Source organism: Ammodytes marinus (assembly GCF_949987685.1).
Source record: "Ammodytes marinus genome assembly, chromosome: 9".
Classification (NCBI taxonomy): Eukaryota; Metazoa; Chordata; class Actinopteri; order Uranoscopiformes; family Ammodytidae; genus Ammodytes; species Ammodytes marinus.
In genome coordinates this window covers 16,400,963-16,421,784 of record NC_137213.1, presented here as the reverse complement: position 1 = coordinate 16,421,784, position 20,822 = coordinate 16,400,963, and the positions used below count along the sequence as shown (strand labels likewise).

Here is a 20,822-nt window from a genome sequence, read left to right as displayed (position 1 = left end):
TGTTCCGCACTCTGCTGGTGAGGTATGTCCTGACGTCAGCTACGCAAAGTAATTCCTTTGGCTGCGCTCGGAGACTCCTAGTGTAAACGAAGAACTGCACACACACACGCGCGCGCGCACAAAATCATTAAAGCATCCTGTTCTCGGGATGGCACGTTTAAAACAATCAATTGTATGACTGAAATCCAAACCTGTGCTTACGTAGACATCTGCAAGGAACCCTTTTAAGAGGACCTTGGGTAATTCATGAGCACAGGCGCATCCCATTCTGCTGAAAGGATGCCTTGATGTGCTCCAGCCACCCCCTTGTGGATGGATATCCAGCCTTACAGTACATAGTCAATGCCCCTGTATACAGCTTTCAGGTGAATTCCCCATCCAGTCTCCTATATCTAGCCTGCATGACTGTTTATTCATCAAAAATAATCATTTTCACAGCCCTATATCAGCAAATCAAAAGAGGAAAATGGCTGCAAAAAGGCATGACCTTAACATTGAGATAAATATATAAGGAGACAAGGAGGGGGGTGATCTTAAATGACAAGCACCCACAAACAGAATGATTGAAACAAGATTTAGATGTAGTTCACAGGTATTTATTTAGTTTATCATGTAAGAAAATAAGACAAAGAAACATTTCACTTCTCACATTTTCTTTAAATGGCACACAAGGTGAAGGTGTTAAGTTTTTTGGCAGAAAAAAAGCAAGAAAGTAGAATGAAACAAATGAGTGCTTTATGACTTTCACTTTCAATACTTAAAAAACTCATAGTAAATATCTGATGGAAACATTGAATAGGGGGAAACTAGCGTGAATGTTACAGAACTTATAACTTGACTGCATGTTCAAACATACTGTATAAGCAAAGGCTTCATTTGCATAGCTCAAAAGGTTAGAACAAAAACTGTTGTTATAATGGGCTATTCTATCAACTATATGTCTCTACCTCAAGGTAAAATAACTTTTGATGGCAATAAAGGTGCAACTAAGAAAGGCTCTTGAGTGCAGGACAGTGTGCCTTTAACCAATATCAAATGAGAACATCATCAAACTTGAGTCATCCATTCTCACTTTCACATCTTGGATTCCGTTTAAGGCTCCCTTTTCCGTCATACAGAGACTGGGAATCGACAAAAAAAGAAACACAAAAACAGCTGGCATTTTACACTGAAAAGTATTAAAGATGAAAATATTAAATGAACTGGTAAACGGCATGTGGGTTGTGCCACACTGTTTTACTGGACAGGTCCATTCTTATAGCATTAGCTTCAGTCACATTTTAAGGCTTAGAATGGTCCCCCCCACACTGCTCCCACAGATTAAACTAACTCTAAAGCTGGACAGAGCAGCCAGCAACATCTAAATAAATCTCAAACAAATGCACTGCATCAACAGAAATTGTCTTAACACATTTTGGCATTCAAATATTGGTGCTTTTTAAAAGAAAATAATATTCCAGTGTTCTGATTTTTATGCTTTGCATTAAAGTACATTCTCCCCCGTTTGTGATGGACCAAAGGAAGAATTGCAAGGGTCAACACTGTACTTTCCCTCCCCTCAATATGCAAAACATATGGAAAGACATATATGGTAAATACAAGATTGTTGAAGGCTCGACAGAAATCAGGAGGGAGTCAATATTGTCATTTATGGAACTTCAAAGTCCCAACTGTGCATGACAGGGTGACAGCAGGTCAATATAATTTCCATGCTCATCCCTCCACTAGTTTGGCCTTTATGTAAAACATATGTCTAGCACCCTCACTAGACCTGCAGGGACATGACTTGAACCAGCGAGTCTTGCCCTGCCCCGACTTACACCAACCCTGACAGATTATCTCATTTGGATCTTGACTGGGTTAGCTGAATGTGTGCAGCAAGCGACACATAAAAACTGCATGTATAATGATTCTACCTCCTTTCACATCTTGGGTGAAAATAAAAATAATAAAAATTGAACTTGGTCATATTCAACAAATTGCCTGTGCTGGTCTCCCCCCACTCGTCTATCTTTTTCACTCAATGGCTTCAACCCATAGGACATGCATCTTTATTTTCCCAATGAAATAACATGGGATGATGATGGGAAATTAATTTGGTGCATTTATTCCCGAGAAAATAAAATCGAATGGCTTTTCTCTCCCTAGCGGTTGGCTCAGTCACAGCAGACACACACACACAGCACATCAAAACACATATCTGAACACCACACTGCGTCTAAAACTTTGAAATGTTATTTTCTGGAAATTGTGTTTTTGCATTAGTAAAATGTAACACAATCAAAAACATTACGCATGCTATCTCTCTCTCTCTCTCGATATAGTTCTGCTATATCACTTCTATAAACAAAACGAGGGTCACGACCGGTTTCAAACACAGACGTTATTCAGTCAGACAGGAAGGTGCTTTGCCCGCAAAGTCCCGTTGGTTGGAAAGGTAGAGAGGAAGGCCCTAGGGCCTTATTTAGTGAAAACTGTAGAATTCTTAGAAGTTGGGCCTAGTTTTGAGATACATCAAATATTATATATATGCTAAAAGCCAAGTTGCCGTTCTGGTTTTCACTATAGCCCCTGGTTGGAAGCAACTTCAAGCCATATTCGGCACAACCGGTCGGACAAGCTATCTTCTGCTTTGACTCTTTGTGAGAGAAGAAAAAAAAAGAAAATAAATAACCGCCTTCTGCGAGTGTAGGGAGAGACGCTTGATATCTGTAACTTTAAAACCAGGCTGTGGGATGTTTAGTCTGCGCCTCTTTCTCTTAAAGTAAGGCTGCTCCCACACATAGAAGCAGGTGGACACATTGAACTGAAGCATCACTGGAATGCTTCGAGACGGAAAAAAAAAAATCTAAATAACTTTGAAGTTTATGGAGGAGTTACGTCACTGGACAAGCAAAGAGTAAACATCTGACACTTTCTTTCATCCCATGTGTTGAGTTGATAACAGAAATGAACTCAGAGCTTGACCTTTTTTTCTCCACCTACGGTTTTGTGCACTAGTACAGCTGGAGGGGTGGGGAGTGTAGTGACGTGGAGGGGTGGGGGCTAGGGGCTGTGAAGACGGGAAGGCTGCCATTACTCCCTCTTGTCAGCTGCTTTGGACTGCTCCCTCTGAATCATGCAGCGGCGCACAATGCTGTCAAAACTCCCCAAGTAGAAGAGGGCGATGGTCCGAAATAATCCCATGGTAACAATCTGTACAGAGGACCAATTGAGGGTTAGAGTTTGTTTAATCGCATAGCACTACTTTAGGCCGAGGTGACTGACACACACACGCGCATACACAGTACACAGTCTTTACCTGTTGGAGACCTTCTGTGATGGAGGTGACGGGTGACATTCCACAGGTGAGGGCCGAAAGCATGTAACCATCAGGTCCCACGGAGCTGTTGAAGTTCCCCTGCTACAAGAGCACAGGAAATATAAACAGGTCGATTAAAAAAACAGATTACCCGAGTTCCTTCATGTTTTTAAACTGGACAAGGCGCATGGTGGCAAACTAGATTTCTTACCACAGCATCACGAACAATGATTTTGGCCACTTGGTCAGGTTGGCAAACCCCAGCGGTTTCAGAGATTAATCTGGTCTCTAGAGGCTAAGTAGAAGAAAGAACAAAAAGGACTTTCAGAAAGGGGGTTGAAGTGAAGTTGTTTTACTGTTCATTGTGCTAAAAATAATGTTTACCTTGTTCTTATTTTCCTCAGCCAGTCCTGGAGTGTCAGTGTCAGGAGGGTAGGCCACAGTCACATAGATATTGTATGGCTTTATCTGGAGTGGGAAGAACAGCAGACACTCACTGTTTAGTGTTATGTCCTATCATTTGACCTCCATGATAACAAACAATGATCTGATCCCAAGGCAATTCGTATGAAAGCCAGAGGCTTTGGATTGGGAATCCTTGTTAGAAAATTGACAGAAGCAAAGCTACAGATATAACTATATAGAAATCAAAATGATTTGAACTATTTGCATTATGAACTTGGTGGAAATTATAGGGCTTTACGATATCAGGAAAACATGCGATATTTAAACATTGTTGAACATGAAGCAATGACAATATCACCTTCGATTATTAAACAAATACTTTAAAAAAAAAACAGCGTTTGGTCTTGACATGCAGAGCTTTCTGCGAAAAATCAACATTTACGATAACAATACTTTTTTGATGTTTTGTGTAGCGCTAGAGGAAATTTGCCCCAAACCAGTATTCAAGTAGTCTGTGAGAGGCCAACAAACTCACCTCCATCTGCAGCGACTCTGCTAAGCCACGCAACGCAAACTTGGATGGGGAGTAGGCCGTGTATCCAAACAGGCCGATCTGGCCCGCTTGGGAGGACACAAACATGATTCTCCCCATCCTTCTCTCCTTCATGGTGGTTATGACAGCCCGTGTCGGGTAGACGCTGCCAAGGTAGTTCACTTCCATCAGTTTCTGTTGGGAGACGAGGAAATAAGTTTACACGTATTAAATGAAGCTGAACGTTCCACAACATGAATACTTTTGCACAATTTCTCTAAATGGGAATAATTTTCCTGACTACACCAACATTGTCTACAGACCAAGACAGCAATCAAAATTCCTTTTCTGGTAAATATTAAATGTATATATATATAGGGGAAGGTGGGGTGATTTGTGCAACTTTTTACTCAAAGTGATTTTAAAGTGAGGCCTTGACAGTTATGTCTCCAACTCAAATATGTACATATATTTCAGGATGTTGTGCATCCCTGGCAATAAAAACTTTGGATCTGGAATAAACTGTTTAAGAAATATAGCTTTCGGAAAAAAAGTTGTCTTGTCGCACAAATCACCCCACGTAGTGGGGTGATTTGTGCGTCATTGTGTCACAATGACAAAGTCACCATCATCATCTTTCTGGCCATCTGAACTCTCATCAGTGGTGTCGTTAAGTGGAATTGAGATGTCACTCTCTCCTGAGCTACTGTAGACTATCACTTTCTTTTGGTGACCAGCGTATACAGCCATGCCACTGGCACAACTCTCAGAAATGTACTTTGCACTAGTTGCTCCGTGCTTGTGGAACCAACTGCCACCTGACAAATGTGATTCCCCCTACATTTCTGCCTTTAAATCAAGGCTCAAAACCCATATGTACACCCTGGTGTTTCCTCCCCATTAACCTCTGCACTACTTACTTACCTCTGCACTACTATCTGTGTTTATGTGGATGTATGGGCTTTACGTCTTTTATTTTGGTTATTGTTATTTTACCTTCATTGTTTACCTACTGAATGCACTATGTACAGCACTTTGGACAGTGCAAACTGTCATAAATGTGCTTTTATAAATACATTTTACTTACTTACTTACTTATAACTCACCCAGGCCCTTGCGCACAAATCACCCCATCCCCAGAATTTTGGATAATAGGCATGATGCAGCAATTTAGGGTTGAGATTGTGCTAACTGTATAGACTCAAAGTGTAGCATACCAAAGCACTAAAACATGTGTCAAATGTTTTCAAACGTGTCTATAATTGTTCAGACACAATAATCAAAAAACCTTGATCATGGAAATTTTACTTTGAAAGGCAAAACACAGTTTTTTGAGCTTAAATGTGCTTATATCTTATTCCTTGTGTCTCCCTTCTTTACAGGATGAGTCAAATGGATGGCTCTTCTTAAATATGTGGTCACATTTCCAATTTCTTCCACGGTTTTCTAGAAACAAGGGGTTTTGCAAATTCCAAAATGCACAAATCACCCCACCTTCCCCTATATACAGTATCTCACAAAAGTGAGTACACCCCTCACATTTCTTCACATTTTTCTTTATATCTTTCCATGGGACAACACTGAATAAATTACACTTTGATACAATGTAAAGTAGTCAGTGTACAGCTTGTATAACAGTGTAAATTTACTGTCCCCTCAAAATAACTCGACCCACAGCCATTAATGTCTAAACTGCTGGCAACAAAAGTGAGTACACCCCTTAGAAAAAATTTACAAATTGGGCCCAAAGTGTCAATATTTTGTGTGGCCACCATTATCTTCCAGCACTGCCTTAACCCTCTTGGGCATGGAGTTCATTAGAGCTTCACAGGATGCAACTGGAACCCTCTTCCATCCATTTATGACAGTATCACAGAGCTGGTGGATATTAAAGACCTTGCGCTCCTCCACCTTCCGTTTGAGGATGCCCCAAAGATGCTCAATAGGGTTTAGGTCTGGAGACATGCTTGGCCAGGCCATAACCTTTACCCTCAGCTTTTTTAGCAAGCCACTGGTCGTCTTGGAGGTGTGTTTGGGGTCGTTATCATGTTGCAATACCACCCTGCGGCCCAGTTTACGAAGTTTGAGTGCACATGGTCAGCGTCGTACACAGAGGTTGGCTTTGGAAAATAGACGTATGAGTGCTGCCAGCATTGCTGAAGGGCTTGAAGGGGTGGGGGGTCAACCTGTCAGTGCTCATACCATACGCCGCACTCTGCATCATACTGGTCTGCATGGCTGTCATCCCAGAAGGAAGCCTATTCTAAAGATGATGCACAAGAAACCCCACAAAAAGTTTGCTGAAGACAAACAGACTACGGACATGGATTACTGCAACCATGTCCTGTGGTCTGATGAGACCAAAATACATTTATTTGGTTCAGATGGTGTTAAGAGTGTGGAGCGGCAACCAGGTGAGGAGTACAAAGACAAGTGTGTCTTGCCTAGAGTCAAGCATGGTGGTTGGAGTGTCATGGTCTGGGGCTGCATGAGTGCTGCCAGCACTGGGGATCTACAGTTCATTGAATTCTAACATGTACTGTGACATACTGAAGCAGAGCATGATCCCCTCCCTTCATAAACTGGGCCGCAGGGCAGTACTGCAACATGATAACGACCCCAAACACCCCTCCGAACGACCACTGGCTTGCTAAAGAAGCTGAGGGTAAAGGTTATGGACTGGCCAAGCATGTCTCCAGTCTTAAACCCTATTGAGCATCTTTGGGGCATCCTAAAACGGGAGATGGAGGAGCGCAAGGACTCTAATATCCACCAGCTCCTTGATGTCGTCATGAATGGGTAGAAGAGGGTTCCAGTTGCAACCTGTGAAGCTCTAGTGAACTACATGCCCAAGAGGGTTAAGGCAGTGCTAGAAAATAATGATGGCAAAACAAAATATTGACACTTTGGGCCCAATTTGGAAATTTTTTCTTAGGGGTGTACTCACTTTTGTTGCCAGCAGTTTAGACATTAATGGCTGTGTGTCGAGTTATTTTGAGGGGACAGTAAATTTACACTGTTATACAAGCTGTACACTGACTACTTGACATTGTATCAAAGTGTCATTTATTCAGTGTTGTCGCATGGAAAGATATAATGAAATATTTGAAGAAATGTTAGGGGTGTACTCACTTTTGTGAGATACTGTATATAAAAAAAAACTTTTCAAAATCTCAGTGCAATTTTACAATGTTATCACCAAGTTATTCCCGTTTATAACTTGGAAACATATGGTTTTACTCAAATTAACTTTCTCCCGATTCACTCTTTAATCACTCAGGGGGTAAATATGTTTGGTGAATATTTTTTACTCAAACTTTTTTTTTTCCGCTTTGACTTCTGAACATGAACAAGTCAATGGACCTTCTTTCGGTTACATCCCAGGTACCCACTTTGAAACGGTCCACCTCTATCTCCTCAAACTTTCCAGAAAGGGAAGTTCCAGCACAGTTCACCAGCATATCGACGGGCCCCAGCTTCTCTTGAGCCTACAGGAGAGGGGAAAAGCCACTTCAATACTTCAGTTCTGAATTATTAAAAAGGGAATCTGAGATGATCCGCTGTTGCTAAGAGGGTCACATTACCTGTTTTATCACACTTTCCACTTGGCTATAATCACTGGAAACATCCACCGAAATGCAGAGCACCACCTGAGTGAGGAGAAATGCACGTGATCATCTTATACAATGCAATGCAAAATGGCATGAGCTGTTCTTCCCTGTTATGAACTTGTATGCAGTCATAACTGTTTTTCTTAAAGCAATATCTGAATGAATCATCTTTCATGGAAATAAAATACTGAACCTATACCTGCTTGTCATTGATCGCACATTTTTCCACCTCTTTTTTCGCCTGAAGCAGTTTTGCCTATGGGGAAATAGTGCATGTTTGATGGGTTAGAAAAACGTGTGTAACCATTGACGAATGTGATGCTGTCATTCAAGACTGTCAGATCTTCATAACAGGAGCGTTTGTGTAGAGGTGAACCGTTCCAACATAAAACAAAGTAAAGTTTACAAGCGAGTGGAGCACCTTCTTCACCTGACATGGAGCAAATTCACCTTTAGAATATGTTCCATCGTGTTTGACAACCAAACAAGTAGTTGGCTACAACACAAACAGGTGGTGACAAGGCTCGACACAGACAAACGATATAGGTTGAGTGTGGTTTGTGCTGACCTCGTCACGTGCCACCAGAGTGATGAACGCTCCTTGCCTGTAGCACTCCATTGCAATGCTTTTCCCAATCCCACTTGAGCCGCCTGTCACCTGAACATTCAAAAGGATAAAGAGACAATTAAACAAAGTTAACATTTTGGGTGGCTGATCTGCAACTCATTGTAGCCTACAGGTAAAATGTAAATAGTGTTTCCAAGAAAGGTTACGCAACTTCATAAAGGTAAAGCTAGTAAAAGGAGTCAACCTACACTCAGCTGAGTTACATAGGTACACCTAGCTAATGTTAATTAAGTGTAATACAACAGGCTATACATTTCAAATGCTCAGTTTTCGCTTATCTGTTGAAGAGGGATTTTGAGTCAACTATATAGTCGTGGTAAAGGCTGTAGTGTGTTGTGCTGTTGAAATATATTGCATTAAATTGACATGTATTTGGTATTGAGTGTGAGACCCTCTGTTACTAGTAACTTAGTGGAAGCAGACCCCTCTCAATGACATAAGTGGAAATCATAACTTTCATGTAGGTAGGAGAACAGAGTCAGCTAAGACTGCACCACCTTCGACTGAGTGCATTTTGTGCGATCTAGGTGTCACTTGGTATCCAGCCTTACCTAAAGCACGCCATAAAGCTGACGATACAGTACTAACGAGTTGACGTTAGCTCCTTTAAAGTCAAAGTAGCTAGCTGTCTGGTGCACTTACCACGACGTGGGCCCCGTTGAGTTTCAGAGGTTTGGGACTAATAAGAGGCGATATCATGTATAACAGCAACACAAAGGCAACAATGAAGGCTGCCACTACAAGAAGCATGATGAATGGCAAAAGGAGCCACCAGGAATTGATGAAAAGCCAATCCGTTATCGATGTGCTCAACCCTTCTTCAGAGGACATGGGTGAAACCTGGCAATCGTTAGCTTGTTTGCTAACTAGCAGGCCAGCGTCTGGGGTCCGATAACGGAGCTACGAGGCAGACGGCGGTCCTGAAAGGGGGGTGGCGAAACGGAGAGTTCAGAGGAGTGGTTCCAGCGATTGGCAGTGAGTCAAACGAGTGTAACGACCAGGTTAAGGTGGACCTTGGCACCCCGTGACAAAGCGCAGTCTGCATAAACCAAAACAAATCGAACTGTGCACAGTAAACGGACGCTTAACGGCCGAACTTGGTACTTGTAGTTCTCAAGCGGAAAGTGCTTCTTTGGAACCTCAGCGCAGCTCGAGCGACATGAACAACAACTCCCACAATGCAGTGTTTCGCTTCTTCGTTCATTGTATCAGTTTCAAATCAATGCTCCACGCCCACCCAACCCGCCACAAGAAACAGTAAGGAATGGATACGCTATTTAAAATAGTTTTACCTACCTAAAACTCAATAATTCCTTCCTAAAGACAAATCGTATATGTGTTACCCAAAAAAGTAAACATGTTTTTTTTAATGACGCAGCTATAACTTTTATTTACATTACAGAAACGATAACAGAAAATCGTATGCATGTTGTTGACCTCTTTACAAAGAAAAGGCTCAAGGGTTGGCTATATGTATAGACATTTACAATAAAATAAGAGATGTTCCCCATCAATGCTCAGAAGAAACAGTTTTCAAACCATAGGAGCAAAAGAGTAAAGATGTATATACTCTCTAAAAGAGCTTACATGAAATGTGCAAGTTGTATACATTTCTTAATTGTAGTGACAAAACACTGGATATATCAAGCATCATTACCAATTTCAAAATAAACCCATAAAAAAAGAGTCTTGCAGCTTTTCTAGAAGGCACTCGACACACACTGCAGCTTATGGCTACATATAGTTCATGCTTGGGAGATGCATTCCTATGTTGTATAGTATTTCAGAAGATGATCTCTCCACCTGAGCCATCTGTGTCCAAATTCAACACCTCTGACTTCTATTAGCAATGTTCGCAATTTGACTGAATTCTTCAAATAAGGCTTAATTTTTTTTGTTGCAGTTTGTATTAAGGATAATGATCAAAGCCTGTGGAAAGTGATGAAAAATATGTACAGTAGAAAAAACAAAACCATGAGCTGAGCGACAAAGCAATTCAAAGCTATTGAGTCTTTTTTGTAAATCATGGTAGTACAGTTTTAAAATAATGCTGGTCTTGCACCATTGGTGATCCACCAATAGCCGTGTTTAATTCAAATGAGGAAAAACAAATCCAGCTGTCAATTGTCTGGAAACTGGAAAAACAATCCTAAATTTCCACAGGACCTAATGCATCCTGAGTATTGTCAACCGCCTTGAGACAAGGCCGACACATTTTTGACCAAAACAGATACCATGCTTCACTCCCCCAGCCCAAGATTCATACATTCCACAAAGTACAGTAGTACTTACTATAAAATGCTTGTTTTTTTAACAATATAAAGTAGAAAATATATAGGGGCTATTAAGGGGTATTTATTAGTCAAGTGAGATGTATTCTGACTGGAAAATAAGCACACAAGACCTGACTTAAAATCTTCATTTCAATGGCCTGATTTGCAATATCTGTTGTGTATGTCTGCTGTCAGTTCACTTAAGTTGTTTGAGTATTCTGCTCATTAATACCTTTAGTCCTTAACTCACAAGTCAAACAACCCTCTAAATTCCCTATGTCGTGTTGATTCTTCTATCAGGTCAGCTGCAGATGGGGCTTTCATCTTCATTGGACAATGGTGAGTATTGAATAAAACTAGGTTTTTCAACCTCTTTGTGGTTATCATATTGGCAAAAAGGCCGTTATCTCGCCCACTTAAACCACACAGTCTGATGAATGATTATGATAGAGAGAGAAAGAGAAAACAAAAACAAACAAAAACAGGGACGATGACAATTTGCTTTGGTTTGGCTCAGCTCGATCATCCCACCTAGCCTTCCTGTCCAAAGTCCTCTGTGAATTTTTTCAGTTTGATCAGATCTGTATCATTGACTGTCGGCTTTGTGCTGGCCAGAGACCTCAACATGTCAGACTGAAATAAAGGAAAGGCAATATTATAGGATATTTAAGTGAGGACTTTAATGTGCATTTATAAGGCCACCTTATATTTTTTATATTCTTACCATGGATACTATAGGTTCCAATAGCTTCTCCCCAGGCACCTCCATCCAAGTCATTTCGATCGCGTTGGGATCGCCAGGAGAGCAAGGAGTCAAGAGGTCATCTACAATTAGTTCGGGGTCAGTTCTTGATGGACCTCGTTGCTTATTTAAAAAAAAGGAGACAGAAGTGACACTTAGTCAACATGTTATAATCAACAGTGTACCCCCAAGTTAAGTCTTTTTCATAACTTTTTAATGCCACCTAAAATTAAATTGAATGCCATACTGGCAAAAGTAGAAAGGATATAATGGGAATTCTCAAATATATTCACATTGATATACTGTAACAATAGCGTTGTAAAGTATGTGTATACTCTTAATAACAAAATAAAAAAGTGCTTATTTGTTACAATAACGACCCCTCTCCAAATATTTCAAAGGTCAATCAAAACATTTAAGACATTTTTAGAGGAAGTTCAATACTTTTAAGGGCAAATTTTGAGAATTTTTAAATGAGACCCCGCGGGTACCCTGCATTAAGTATAAGACAGATATTTTTCAAAGACATACCTTTTTGAAGTGGGTTGCTGACTGGACCTTTCGGACAGGCTGCATTAGGGCATCTCTGACAATGACACTGACATCTGCTCCCGAGTATCCATCCGTCTTCTTGCCCAGCGTGACAAAGTCCGACTCATTGATGCTGTTGGGGGTGGAGCCCAGGTTGAGCCTGAACATGAAGGAGCGGGCGTGCTCTTCGGGCAGCGGGATGTAAATTCTCTTTTCAAATCTGAAAAGAGTATTTTGGTTTTACAGTGAGCACAAGTGAATGGCAACATAGTTACTTACAACTTTAGCCAAGTAACAACACTGACCTTCTCCTGATGGCTGCATCTAGGGTCCATGGGATGTTTGTTGCCCCAAGTACCAGCACTCCCTCATTGTTATTCCCCACACCTGTAAAACGTATGAAGGCAGGGTCAATACACACTCAAATACTTGCAACTCCAAAACAATTATACTATTATGATTCCATTGACAAAGCGACCAGATTAGAAATCCTTTTATTACAAACTAAGTATTTACATACAGTACAATGTTTCTGAAACATGTTCAAACACTTGATATAAAGATAAATATTGTTTACAGACAAGCAACCAATCTAATCACCTCACATGCTATTGATTTGGATGAATGCTGGCACTGACTCTGTATTTTGTTTTCCAATGTTCATGTTTGTCATGTTCATTTGCAAAATATGAATACCATTATAGATGGAGAAAAAAAATAGGAAGTGTAGCTTTATTATACACATTATTCACTTGAACAGGGATGTTGTTTAATTATTTATTTTTCAAGAAATAGTTGGAGGTATTATGTTGCACTTTCGGGCCACACCTCAACCAGTGATGTCACAGCAGGGGTTTTTCCCTTCACCTGTCAAAGATCATATCTACTCTGACATCAGTATATGGGTGGGACCAGAATCAGCACACTATTAAGTTAAGATGTGTTTAGAGCGCAGCAGCAGCGCCTCATGTGATTTAGTGCGCATTTAACTTGGTGAAGTAAAGAGAGGGGAAGAGTCTACCTACTGCTCTACTGTGACCCAATAAATATTTTAAAGTTCCCTAGAAGTACCTTCTAGTCACCAAGCCAGGCAGTATCAATAGCCAACATTTGTCTATCCCATGTTATGCAAATACATTTTTCCCCAGTGAAAATGTAGGATGCAGAGAGAGAGTAAAACTGAAAGGGTTGCTTCACTTGATGCATAATTGAATTGCCTTTAATTTAATTTGAGGGAATACTGCTAAAAAGAACCCTTCACTTTAATCTAGGTGTAACACTAGAAGACGGGGCTTTTTAAAACACGCAAAACTCAGAAAATACATTGAACAACCTTCAGTAACTACAAACAGTTGCTGGGCAGCTCATCAGACTTACCCTGCATCTGAACCAGGAACTCTGTCTTAATACGGCGAGCGGCTTCACTCTCATTCTCACTTCTTGAGCCACACAGGGAGTCGATCTCGTCAATGAAGATGATGGAGGGCTGGTGCTCCCGTGCAAGGGTAAAAAGGTTCTTCACCAACCTGTGAAGCAACAGGGATGTTTTCAAGAAATGCTGACACGCTGCTGGTGGAAGCCATACACAGTAAATGGTTGCAGGCAATTTTTTTTTGCTTAAGCCCTGCTTCTGTGGATAACTGTTAATGTGGACTTACTTTTCACTCTCCCCCAGCCACTTGGAGACGAGGTCAGATGAGGAGATGGAGAAGAAGGTTGAGTTGTTTGCCTCTGTAGCAACAGCTTTAGCCAGATAGGACTTTCCTGTACCTGGAGGCCCAAAGAGCAGGATGCCTCTCCACGGTGTTCTCTTTCCTATCAGTCAAGCAAAAAGGTAATTTAGTCTATTTATTTAGTTCAAATATAGTCATATTGGGGGCGCCTTTAGCTCAGTTGGTAAGGCGTCCCCTCCATGGGCCTCGGCCAGCAGCGGACCCGGGTTCGATTCCAGCCCGCGGTCGTTCTCTGCATGTCACTCCCCTCTCTGCCCCATTTCAACTCTGTCTCTACACTATCAATAAAGCATAAAAATGCCAAAAAAATATATTTTAAAAATAGTCTATAAAAATTAATATATATAGTCATATTGTCATTAAAAGCCATCAACTGCACTATGGCACTCCAGGCAAAGTAATGAGGTAGCCTTCCTATGAAATATGATTGAATACCTGTGAAAAGGTGGGGGAATTTGATGGGAAGAATTACAGCTTCTTTCAATGCCTCCTTGGCTCCCTCTAAACCAGCAACATCATTCCATTTGATGTTTGGTTTCTCCATAACAATTGCACCTGGAAGAAAAAAAATTAACATACAACATTACTGACGTCTCTAAATAATGCCTTAATTATAACAAATTGCATGCAAAAAAAAACTCAATCGCACACAGCAAAACACACACAGAAACCCAAAACAGACGATAACTCATTATAAAAAAATGCAGAAAGGTTTAACAGTCCCTTAAAGCAATTTTACCAACCTGAGAGTTGATTTTGGAACTTCTTCTTCTCTGGATCATCACCTTCATCGCTTTCATTACTGAAAGTTATATTTAAAAAAATAATAATAATTTAATTATTTTGTCTGTATATCAAGTAAAAAAAATTAAAATAGGTAATGTCTTAATAATGTATATTTATACATATATATTTAAAAGGAACACTACAGTTAGACTACAGTTACTACAATGCAGTTCTGAATGGCTTCACATGAGTAGACATAGCCCACTGCTCCACCCATTAACACACCCTTTGTCATCAGACCCGGACTCTTTGACCGGCTTGGCTGGAGGAGCTTTCTCTTTCTTCTTTAGATACTCCTTCAACTTCTCTGCTCTGTCCAGGTACTCGGCGCATTTAGCCCGAATGCTCTGCCTAGCTTTGTCACCCTGGGCTTCATCTGTAAAAGGGATGAGCACAAAAAAAGGAAAACAAAAATTAATTCAGGCTTGAGGCTGTCTTCTCACACTCCTCTAAGCATTTCAGCATTATTGTTCACTGATCTAATAGATAACATTAACTTTTAACAAACACTTTTAGGCAAAATTAAATCAAGCTATTGTGCTGCCATAGCAGTGTCCACTGCTATAGCAGCACAATAGCTTGCATTTCAGTTTGCCTATATCCTTTGTTATGCCTTACATTTCACCACATGAAGGAAGTACTGAACAGCAGCTTGGTACAGACGCAGAGCCTCCTCATAGTTCTGAGCTTTATCCTCCTGAGCCGCCTTGCTGGCAAGATCGATGGCTTTCTGTCATAACGGAGACACACAACAATGTTAGTTATCCCAACACTTGTAGGTACTAGCATGAAGAATATAGACAGCGGAATGAGGTTACTCGCTAAAGGTCCTTGAATTATTAAAGCATGACGACATACATCAAACAAACAAGCATCAAAACAAAACCAAAAAATTACCGGAGAAAGTTAAGAAATTAACTGAGTAAGAGCGACGGATACGTATGTGAAAATGAGAGGCGCAGGCAACCTTCCTATATATAGTTGCTGTGATATACTATGTAAATATCATATTTAATGCTACACCAGTTATGTGTTGTGCCACTGCGTACACCGAGGTAGGAGTGATTCAAGGTGGATTAGAATGCAATTTATTTCACTTCCTTTTTGGTTTCCGCATTTTAAAAATGTTATGACTGGCATAACACAACCTGTACCGAATATAACTATAACAGCTTTGCTTTTATTTCGAAGTGGATTTCTTTACAAGACTGAGGCCAAACACAACTGGTTAGCCAGCTAGCAACGGTAATCGCATTAGCTGTCCCGTTCGTCAACAGAAGCCAACACAGATGCTGTCCACAAACAGCATATATGTTACTGTAACATATGACAACACCTACAATTATATTACGTAAAGGCTACAGTGTCAGTCTGTTTTAGTCTTTTTAATGAGCACAAATTAACTGCTGAGTTCCTGTCTAGGTTAGCCAACTATGCTAGTTAGCAGCTAATGTTACGCTACGCTGTCACACCGTTGAAACATTTGAACCTAACACCACCAACCTCACTTAAGCATAGCGTTTCGTCAGTAAACAACTAGTAAACTTCTTCAGTGCAGTCCAAGATGTGAACACCTTTTTTGCGTTTTATTCCCGTTTTAAGCTCCGAGGTTGTTCCTCAACTTACCTGTAAATTATTGTTGGTAGCCATAAGGGCCGATTACTCGTCCAATGATCGAAACGAACGTAACGGTACCGTGAGTAAACACCTTTTAAACAAACTACTCTATAAGATAACCTCTAAAGTTGACTTTTAACGCGACAGTCAGGGTTTTTACGAGGCTTGTTTTCCTTTCTTGATCGCTCCCGAGAACGATCGAGGAGGAGACTTCCGCGTTGAAAAGTCGATACTCGCGTGCACGGAATGTGATGACGTCAAGACGTAAGTGCCTCCTGTTCGTGTCAATTTTGTTAGCCTACTGGTCTAATTTTACAATATTTACTTTCTTATTTGTGTTTTTTGTTTGTTGTATTGTTTAGTATTTAACCCACAACCCATGCCACTCACCCTTATTTTTGCACAGTGTACTGTAGGCCAACTCATTTACCAAAATAGTGGAGGAACTAGTAAACATGTCAATCACTTGAATTAAGTCTTGGTTGAAGTTTTAACTTTAAAAAAAATAAGTTAACCCAACCACATCCACCTCGGTGAGTGCGTTCAATTACCATTATAGCAAAAATAATATCTACTATTTCTATTTATATACTGTAGGCCTATAGGATAATTTCCTTAACAACCTCTTTATTCACTAGATACTCCTGCAGTTCTTCCACTCTGTCCAGGTACTGTTTACATTTATCTCTGATCTTCTGGTTCCCATCTTTGCCTTGGGGTTCACCTGATGGAAAGGAGAACATTAATTTAAGAGTTTTTATTTTTGTTATGGACATTTTATATGCTATATATCATAACAAGTTATACAGATGGCACATTAAAATAAGCACATACAAACACAAACAATAATAGTAAAGTCATTTCACTTGTTAATGCTATTTGTCAATCAGGCAATGACATTTTTGAAGACCTGTGGACAGACTGTTAAGGGTTAGTGGCCTGAAATCTCTCAGTTGTTGATGTTTGATCAACAACTGATTTTAGTGTGACATTAGATGCATTTTGATTACAGCCACTGTGACGCACGTTTTACAATGTGCAGAAAGTACTTGACAGCATGTTGGTAGGAGCGGATGGCCTCGTCGTAGTTCCCAGCCTCGTCTTCCTGTGAGGCCTTCTGTGCTACGGCAATAGCTTTCTGAAAGAGCAGGACATTTATTAAAATTCCAAACTAATATATGTCTACTGAAATCACTACATGACAGAGTCTGTATTAGGACCTAAAACTCAGAGACAGTGATTTTCCTTCACCTGATGATCCTATAAGCTTCATAAGTCTACTTCAACTATAACAAAAGTAATATATGAATTGATTGCTGTGTATCTTGATGGCAGCGTGTGGCATAAATAAAATATAAATCACAATAATTTCTAAAAATGCTGTAGAGAATTGCGGAAATGATAAATCAACTGATTGATCGGCTGATCAACACAACAGCTAAAAAAAACGTAATTTTAGTCATTTATTGTATAGTAATACACCTTGTTCATTGCAGGTGTTTTGACATGGCCTACATAATAACCCTGCACTGAAACCACCTTACCAAAATGGAATGGAAAGTTATTTTTTTAGTAATTAATGCTTTTTGTGAGATGATGTTAAAACATCTATTCTGAAGAATGACTGTCCCAACGTTTTCTCATGGACCTTATCAGTTTTGAGTTTTTATAGAGTAAATGCCCAATCAAAACAACCAACGTTTATAAGAGAGTCAACGTGAGTTCCACCTGCTCTAAGACCACAACAGCCAACTAACCATCATTTAAAAGTGGGCTACAGTGCGTTTAGTGTACCTGCTTTAACTGCTTATCAGACTTGCAATGTATTTCCTTGTTCAAACATTTAATAAACTGCGAATTAATCATAGCACACACTGCCTTTGAATCTGTGGGCTTAATGTGAATCCCTATTTTGGGTCCATGATGGAGTTAGTCAGCTCCTTTCAGATAGATTGACAGAAAAAGTCCTGCATTTAAACTAAGAGCTGCTGACTCTTATTATTGTCACACGGGAAAGCATTTTAATTAAGCACACACACTCCCTAGTGTATAAGTGAAACCTGTCAGATTTCATACTGTGATTACACTCAGTGTCTTTGTTTGTAGTTAGTCTACTACAGTTGTCACCTTCTTCTACTCTAGCCTACAGTAAAAACTCTAGACAAACCGTCTTTAAGAAAGTTATTCATCATCTTACCTGTAGATTTGTTGGCTCCATGCGGAGTCCTGTGAGGTTAAAAACACAACAGTCAGTGCCCGATCCTTCTTGTTTCGTTTAACCGGTCGTATGTCACCGTACAACGAGTTCCTGTTTGCATATCATCACTCCCTTTGACTAATGACACAGCGAAAGCAGCCTGCCCAGTCGAAGGAATGGCAACGATGCTGAGACGCGGAAAACCTCTGGTCTGGCTGGGTACAGTGAGTCACGACGCTTGATTGTTGTCGTTCAAGTTGCACAGACAACACCAGTTGCTGCCCAGTGCAGTCATGACCCAAACAGGTTTATGTCATCAGTAGCTTTCATTGTCAATCCTTTTTCTGGACTGCAGATATAACAAAACAATAAAGGGAGTAAATTAGGACAGAAAAGGAGTCGTTTGACCAGTAACACAGTATGGTAGCTCTTATTACAGACGTGACAGTGACATGTAAAAAATGCGACTTCGGTTGTGTGCGTGTGCGCGTGCGCGATACCAAAACTCCCCAATTCTCCATTTCACTAATGATGCACTTGCAATGCCTGTGCACTCCACTAGAGGTCGCCCCGAGATCATTAAAGGATCAACGATGAACTGATGAACCCATTTGCAGGTTTGGCTACTTCAGAGATATATCTGTCATATATTATGCATTAGGCATGTCATTGATAAAAAAAAAGTACAGGTTATGCAGTAGCCAATGTAGGCTACATTGACACCTTCTCACACATTTACCGTAATTTACCAGTATTTTATTTCATAGTCAAAATCTAACATTTTCTAGTGCATGTGACTTGCATATTGCAGAGTTTTCGCATAGTGGTAATAATAATAATAATAATAATAATAATAATAATAATAATAATAATAATAATAATAATAATAATAATAATAATAATAATAATAATAATGACAATATCCATTAAAATAACAACAAAAACAACACACATAATATGATATACTTTAATATAATATAATATAATATAATATAATATAATATAATATAATATAATATAATATAATATAATATAATATAATATAATATAATATAATATAATATAATATAATATAATATAATACAATACAATACAATACAATATAATATAATATAATATAATATAATATAATATAATATATAATATAATATAATATAATATAATATAATATAATATAATATAATATAATATAATATAATATAATATAATATAATATAATATAATATAATATAATATAATATAATACTAGCCTAACGTTTTGCTGCTTGGAAACGCCGTGTGTAAACTGTGAGAGGAGACCTTTGGCCCCACTCAGTGGCTTAACGTCGCGCTAGACCTTCGCCAGCCTGACACCTGATAGCTCCAGTGCAGCGGCGCACGGTTGGTTCAGGGAGGCGGAGAGCTCCTGTTAGTTTGGAAACATGCGACGTACAGAGAGCACACCTTCAACTGCAGCAAATCAACCTGAGCCTTTGTCACTGACTTTGGCGGACGCATAGTCCTACCGAAAGAGCCCCGGGCGTAACACACGCAGCAGCCCATTAGGTGGATTTTATGGAGATCTATAGATGACAATACCTGCAAAACCGCGGGTTGCTCTCAGCATCTACTCTGATCTCTGTTGTGGAACATGGCGAGAGGGATGAGAGGAGCTCATCTCCTCGCTCTACTTTTTGCCTTCTACTCGGTAACATTTTTCGGGGACGCAGATGCACAAGGAACTTTTAACGAATTAACTGGATTTAGCTTGAGTCCTCCGTACTTCAACATCGCACATGGCTCTAGGATCTCTGCCTCTGCAACCTGCGGCCAGGATGAGGATGGGAAACCAAGATATGAATTGTATTGCAAACTTGTCGGAGGACCGACCGCCGGAGCTCTAACTCAAAACATTCAGGTAGGAAAAAAAACGTTCAGTCCGTGCGTAAAATGTGAATAACAACAATATGCAATCACGTAAACTGGAAATACCATGTAAGTATAGCGAACAGTTAGTTATATTACATGCATACACATTGACATATATATATGCATACACATTGACATATATATATATATATATATATATATATATATATATATATATATATATATCTTGTTTTAACTTTTTTTTTTTTTTTTTCTTTCTTTTTTGGTTGTTGTAGCACTTTGAGATTTTTTGCTAAATATAAAGTGCGTTATAAATAAAATTTATTATTATTATTATATATATATATATATATATATATATATATATATATATATATATATATGTATATATATATATATATATATATATATATATATATATATATATATATATACATTGTTTTTGTAAACATGCCCCCTTATAAATACTGCCAGAAATAGTTTTACACCATTGTGAGCTTTCTAAAGGAAATGCCCATTCCAAAGTGTTCTTGTGCCCTCAGGAGTTCTTCTGGATTGCCCTACTTTATTGTAAGAACTGCAGCTTGACATTGACAT

At 39.5% G+C, this 20,822-nt stretch overlaps 3 protein-coding genes across 5 annotated transcripts in view; 1 reads left to right on the top strand and 2 right to left on the bottom strand.

Moving 5' to 3' along the window:
* Positions 1-599: 599 nt before the first annotated feature.
* On the bottom strand, positions 600-9,514 carry kdsr (3-ketodihydrosphingosine reductase). The gene is made up of 10 exons (XM_080034443.1): positions 9,120-9,514; positions 8,418-8,507; positions 8,049-8,105; positions 7,823-7,888; positions 7,631-7,726; positions 4,242-4,433; positions 3,686-3,769; positions 3,513-3,596; positions 3,302-3,403; positions 600-3,195 (listed from the first exon to the last, which is right to left on the bottom strand). The coding sequence occupies exons 1-10, from the start codon at positions 9,306-9,308 to the stop codon at positions 3,076-3,078; spliced, it is 1,080 nt and encodes a 359-aa protein (XP_079890569.1). The 5' UTR covers positions 9,309-9,514; the 3' UTR covers positions 600-3,075.
* Positions 9,515-9,834: 320 nt separating this feature from the next.
* vps4b (vacuolar protein sorting 4 homolog B) lies at positions 9,835-18,677 on the bottom strand. 2 transcript variants are annotated; one of them, XM_080033523.1, is made up of 13 exons: positions 18,357-18,677; positions 17,186-17,297; positions 16,783-16,883; positions 15,161-15,272; positions 14,768-14,918; positions 14,500-14,558; positions 14,192-14,311; positions 13,682-13,838; positions 13,401-13,549; positions 12,329-12,410; positions 12,024-12,243; positions 11,475-11,615; positions 9,835-11,383 (listed from the first exon to the last, which is right to left on the bottom strand). In XM_080033523.1, exons 1-13 carry the CDS (start codon positions 18,375-18,377, stop codon positions 11,282-11,284), a joined length of 1,527 nt encoding a protein of 508 aa, XP_079889649.1. In that variant the 5' UTR covers positions 18,378-18,677; the 3' UTR covers positions 9,835-11,281. The 2 variants fall into 2 exon arrangements, with proteins under 2 accessions (XP_079889649.1, XP_079889650.1); XM_080033524.1 differs by lacking the exons at positions 16,783-16,883; positions 17,186-17,297; positions 18,357-18,677 and adding an exon at positions 16,169-16,391.
* A 1,139-nt stretch (positions 18,678-19,816) lies between these two features.
* Positions 19,817-20,822, top strand: part of LOC307255729 (laminin subunit alpha-3-like) — a 52,385-nt gene continuing 51,379 nt past the window's right edge. For both annotated transcript variants that reach the window (XM_080034485.1, XM_080034484.1), the window contains exon 1: positions 19,817-20,253. In XM_080034485.1, coding sequence (XP_079890611.1) covers positions 19,987-20,253 — 267 coding nt within the window. In that variant the 5' untranslated portion in view covers positions 19,817-19,986. The remainder of the gene's footprint in view (positions 20,254-20,822) is intronic.

Excerpts from the sequence above, each read along its gene's own strand:
- vps4b (XM_080033523.1), bottom strand. The coding sequence starts at position 18,377 with ATGGAGCCAACAAATCTACAG. Across the intron at positions 11,616-12,023 it reads CAGCAACCCACTTCAAAAAG|CAACGAGGTCCATCAAGAAC; the intron begins GTATGTCTTTGA and ends TTTTTAAATAAG. Across the intron at positions 11,384-11,474 it reads TGGAACCTATAGTATCCATG|TCTGACATGTTGAGGTCTCT; the intron begins GTAAGAATATAA and ends CCTTTATTTCAG.
- kdsr (XM_080034443.1), bottom strand. The coding sequence starts at position 9,308 with ATGTCCTCTGAAGAAGGGTTGAGCACATCGATAACGGATTGGCTTTTC. Across the intron at positions 8,508-9,119 it reads TCAACGGGGCCCACGTCGTG|GTGACAGGCGGCTCAAGTGG; the intron begins GTAAGTGCACCA and ends TTGAATGTTCAG. Across the intron at positions 3,597-3,685 it reads CTGAGGAAAATAAGAACAAG|CCTCTAGAGACCAGATTAAT; the intron begins GTAAACATTATT and ends TCTTCTACTTAG.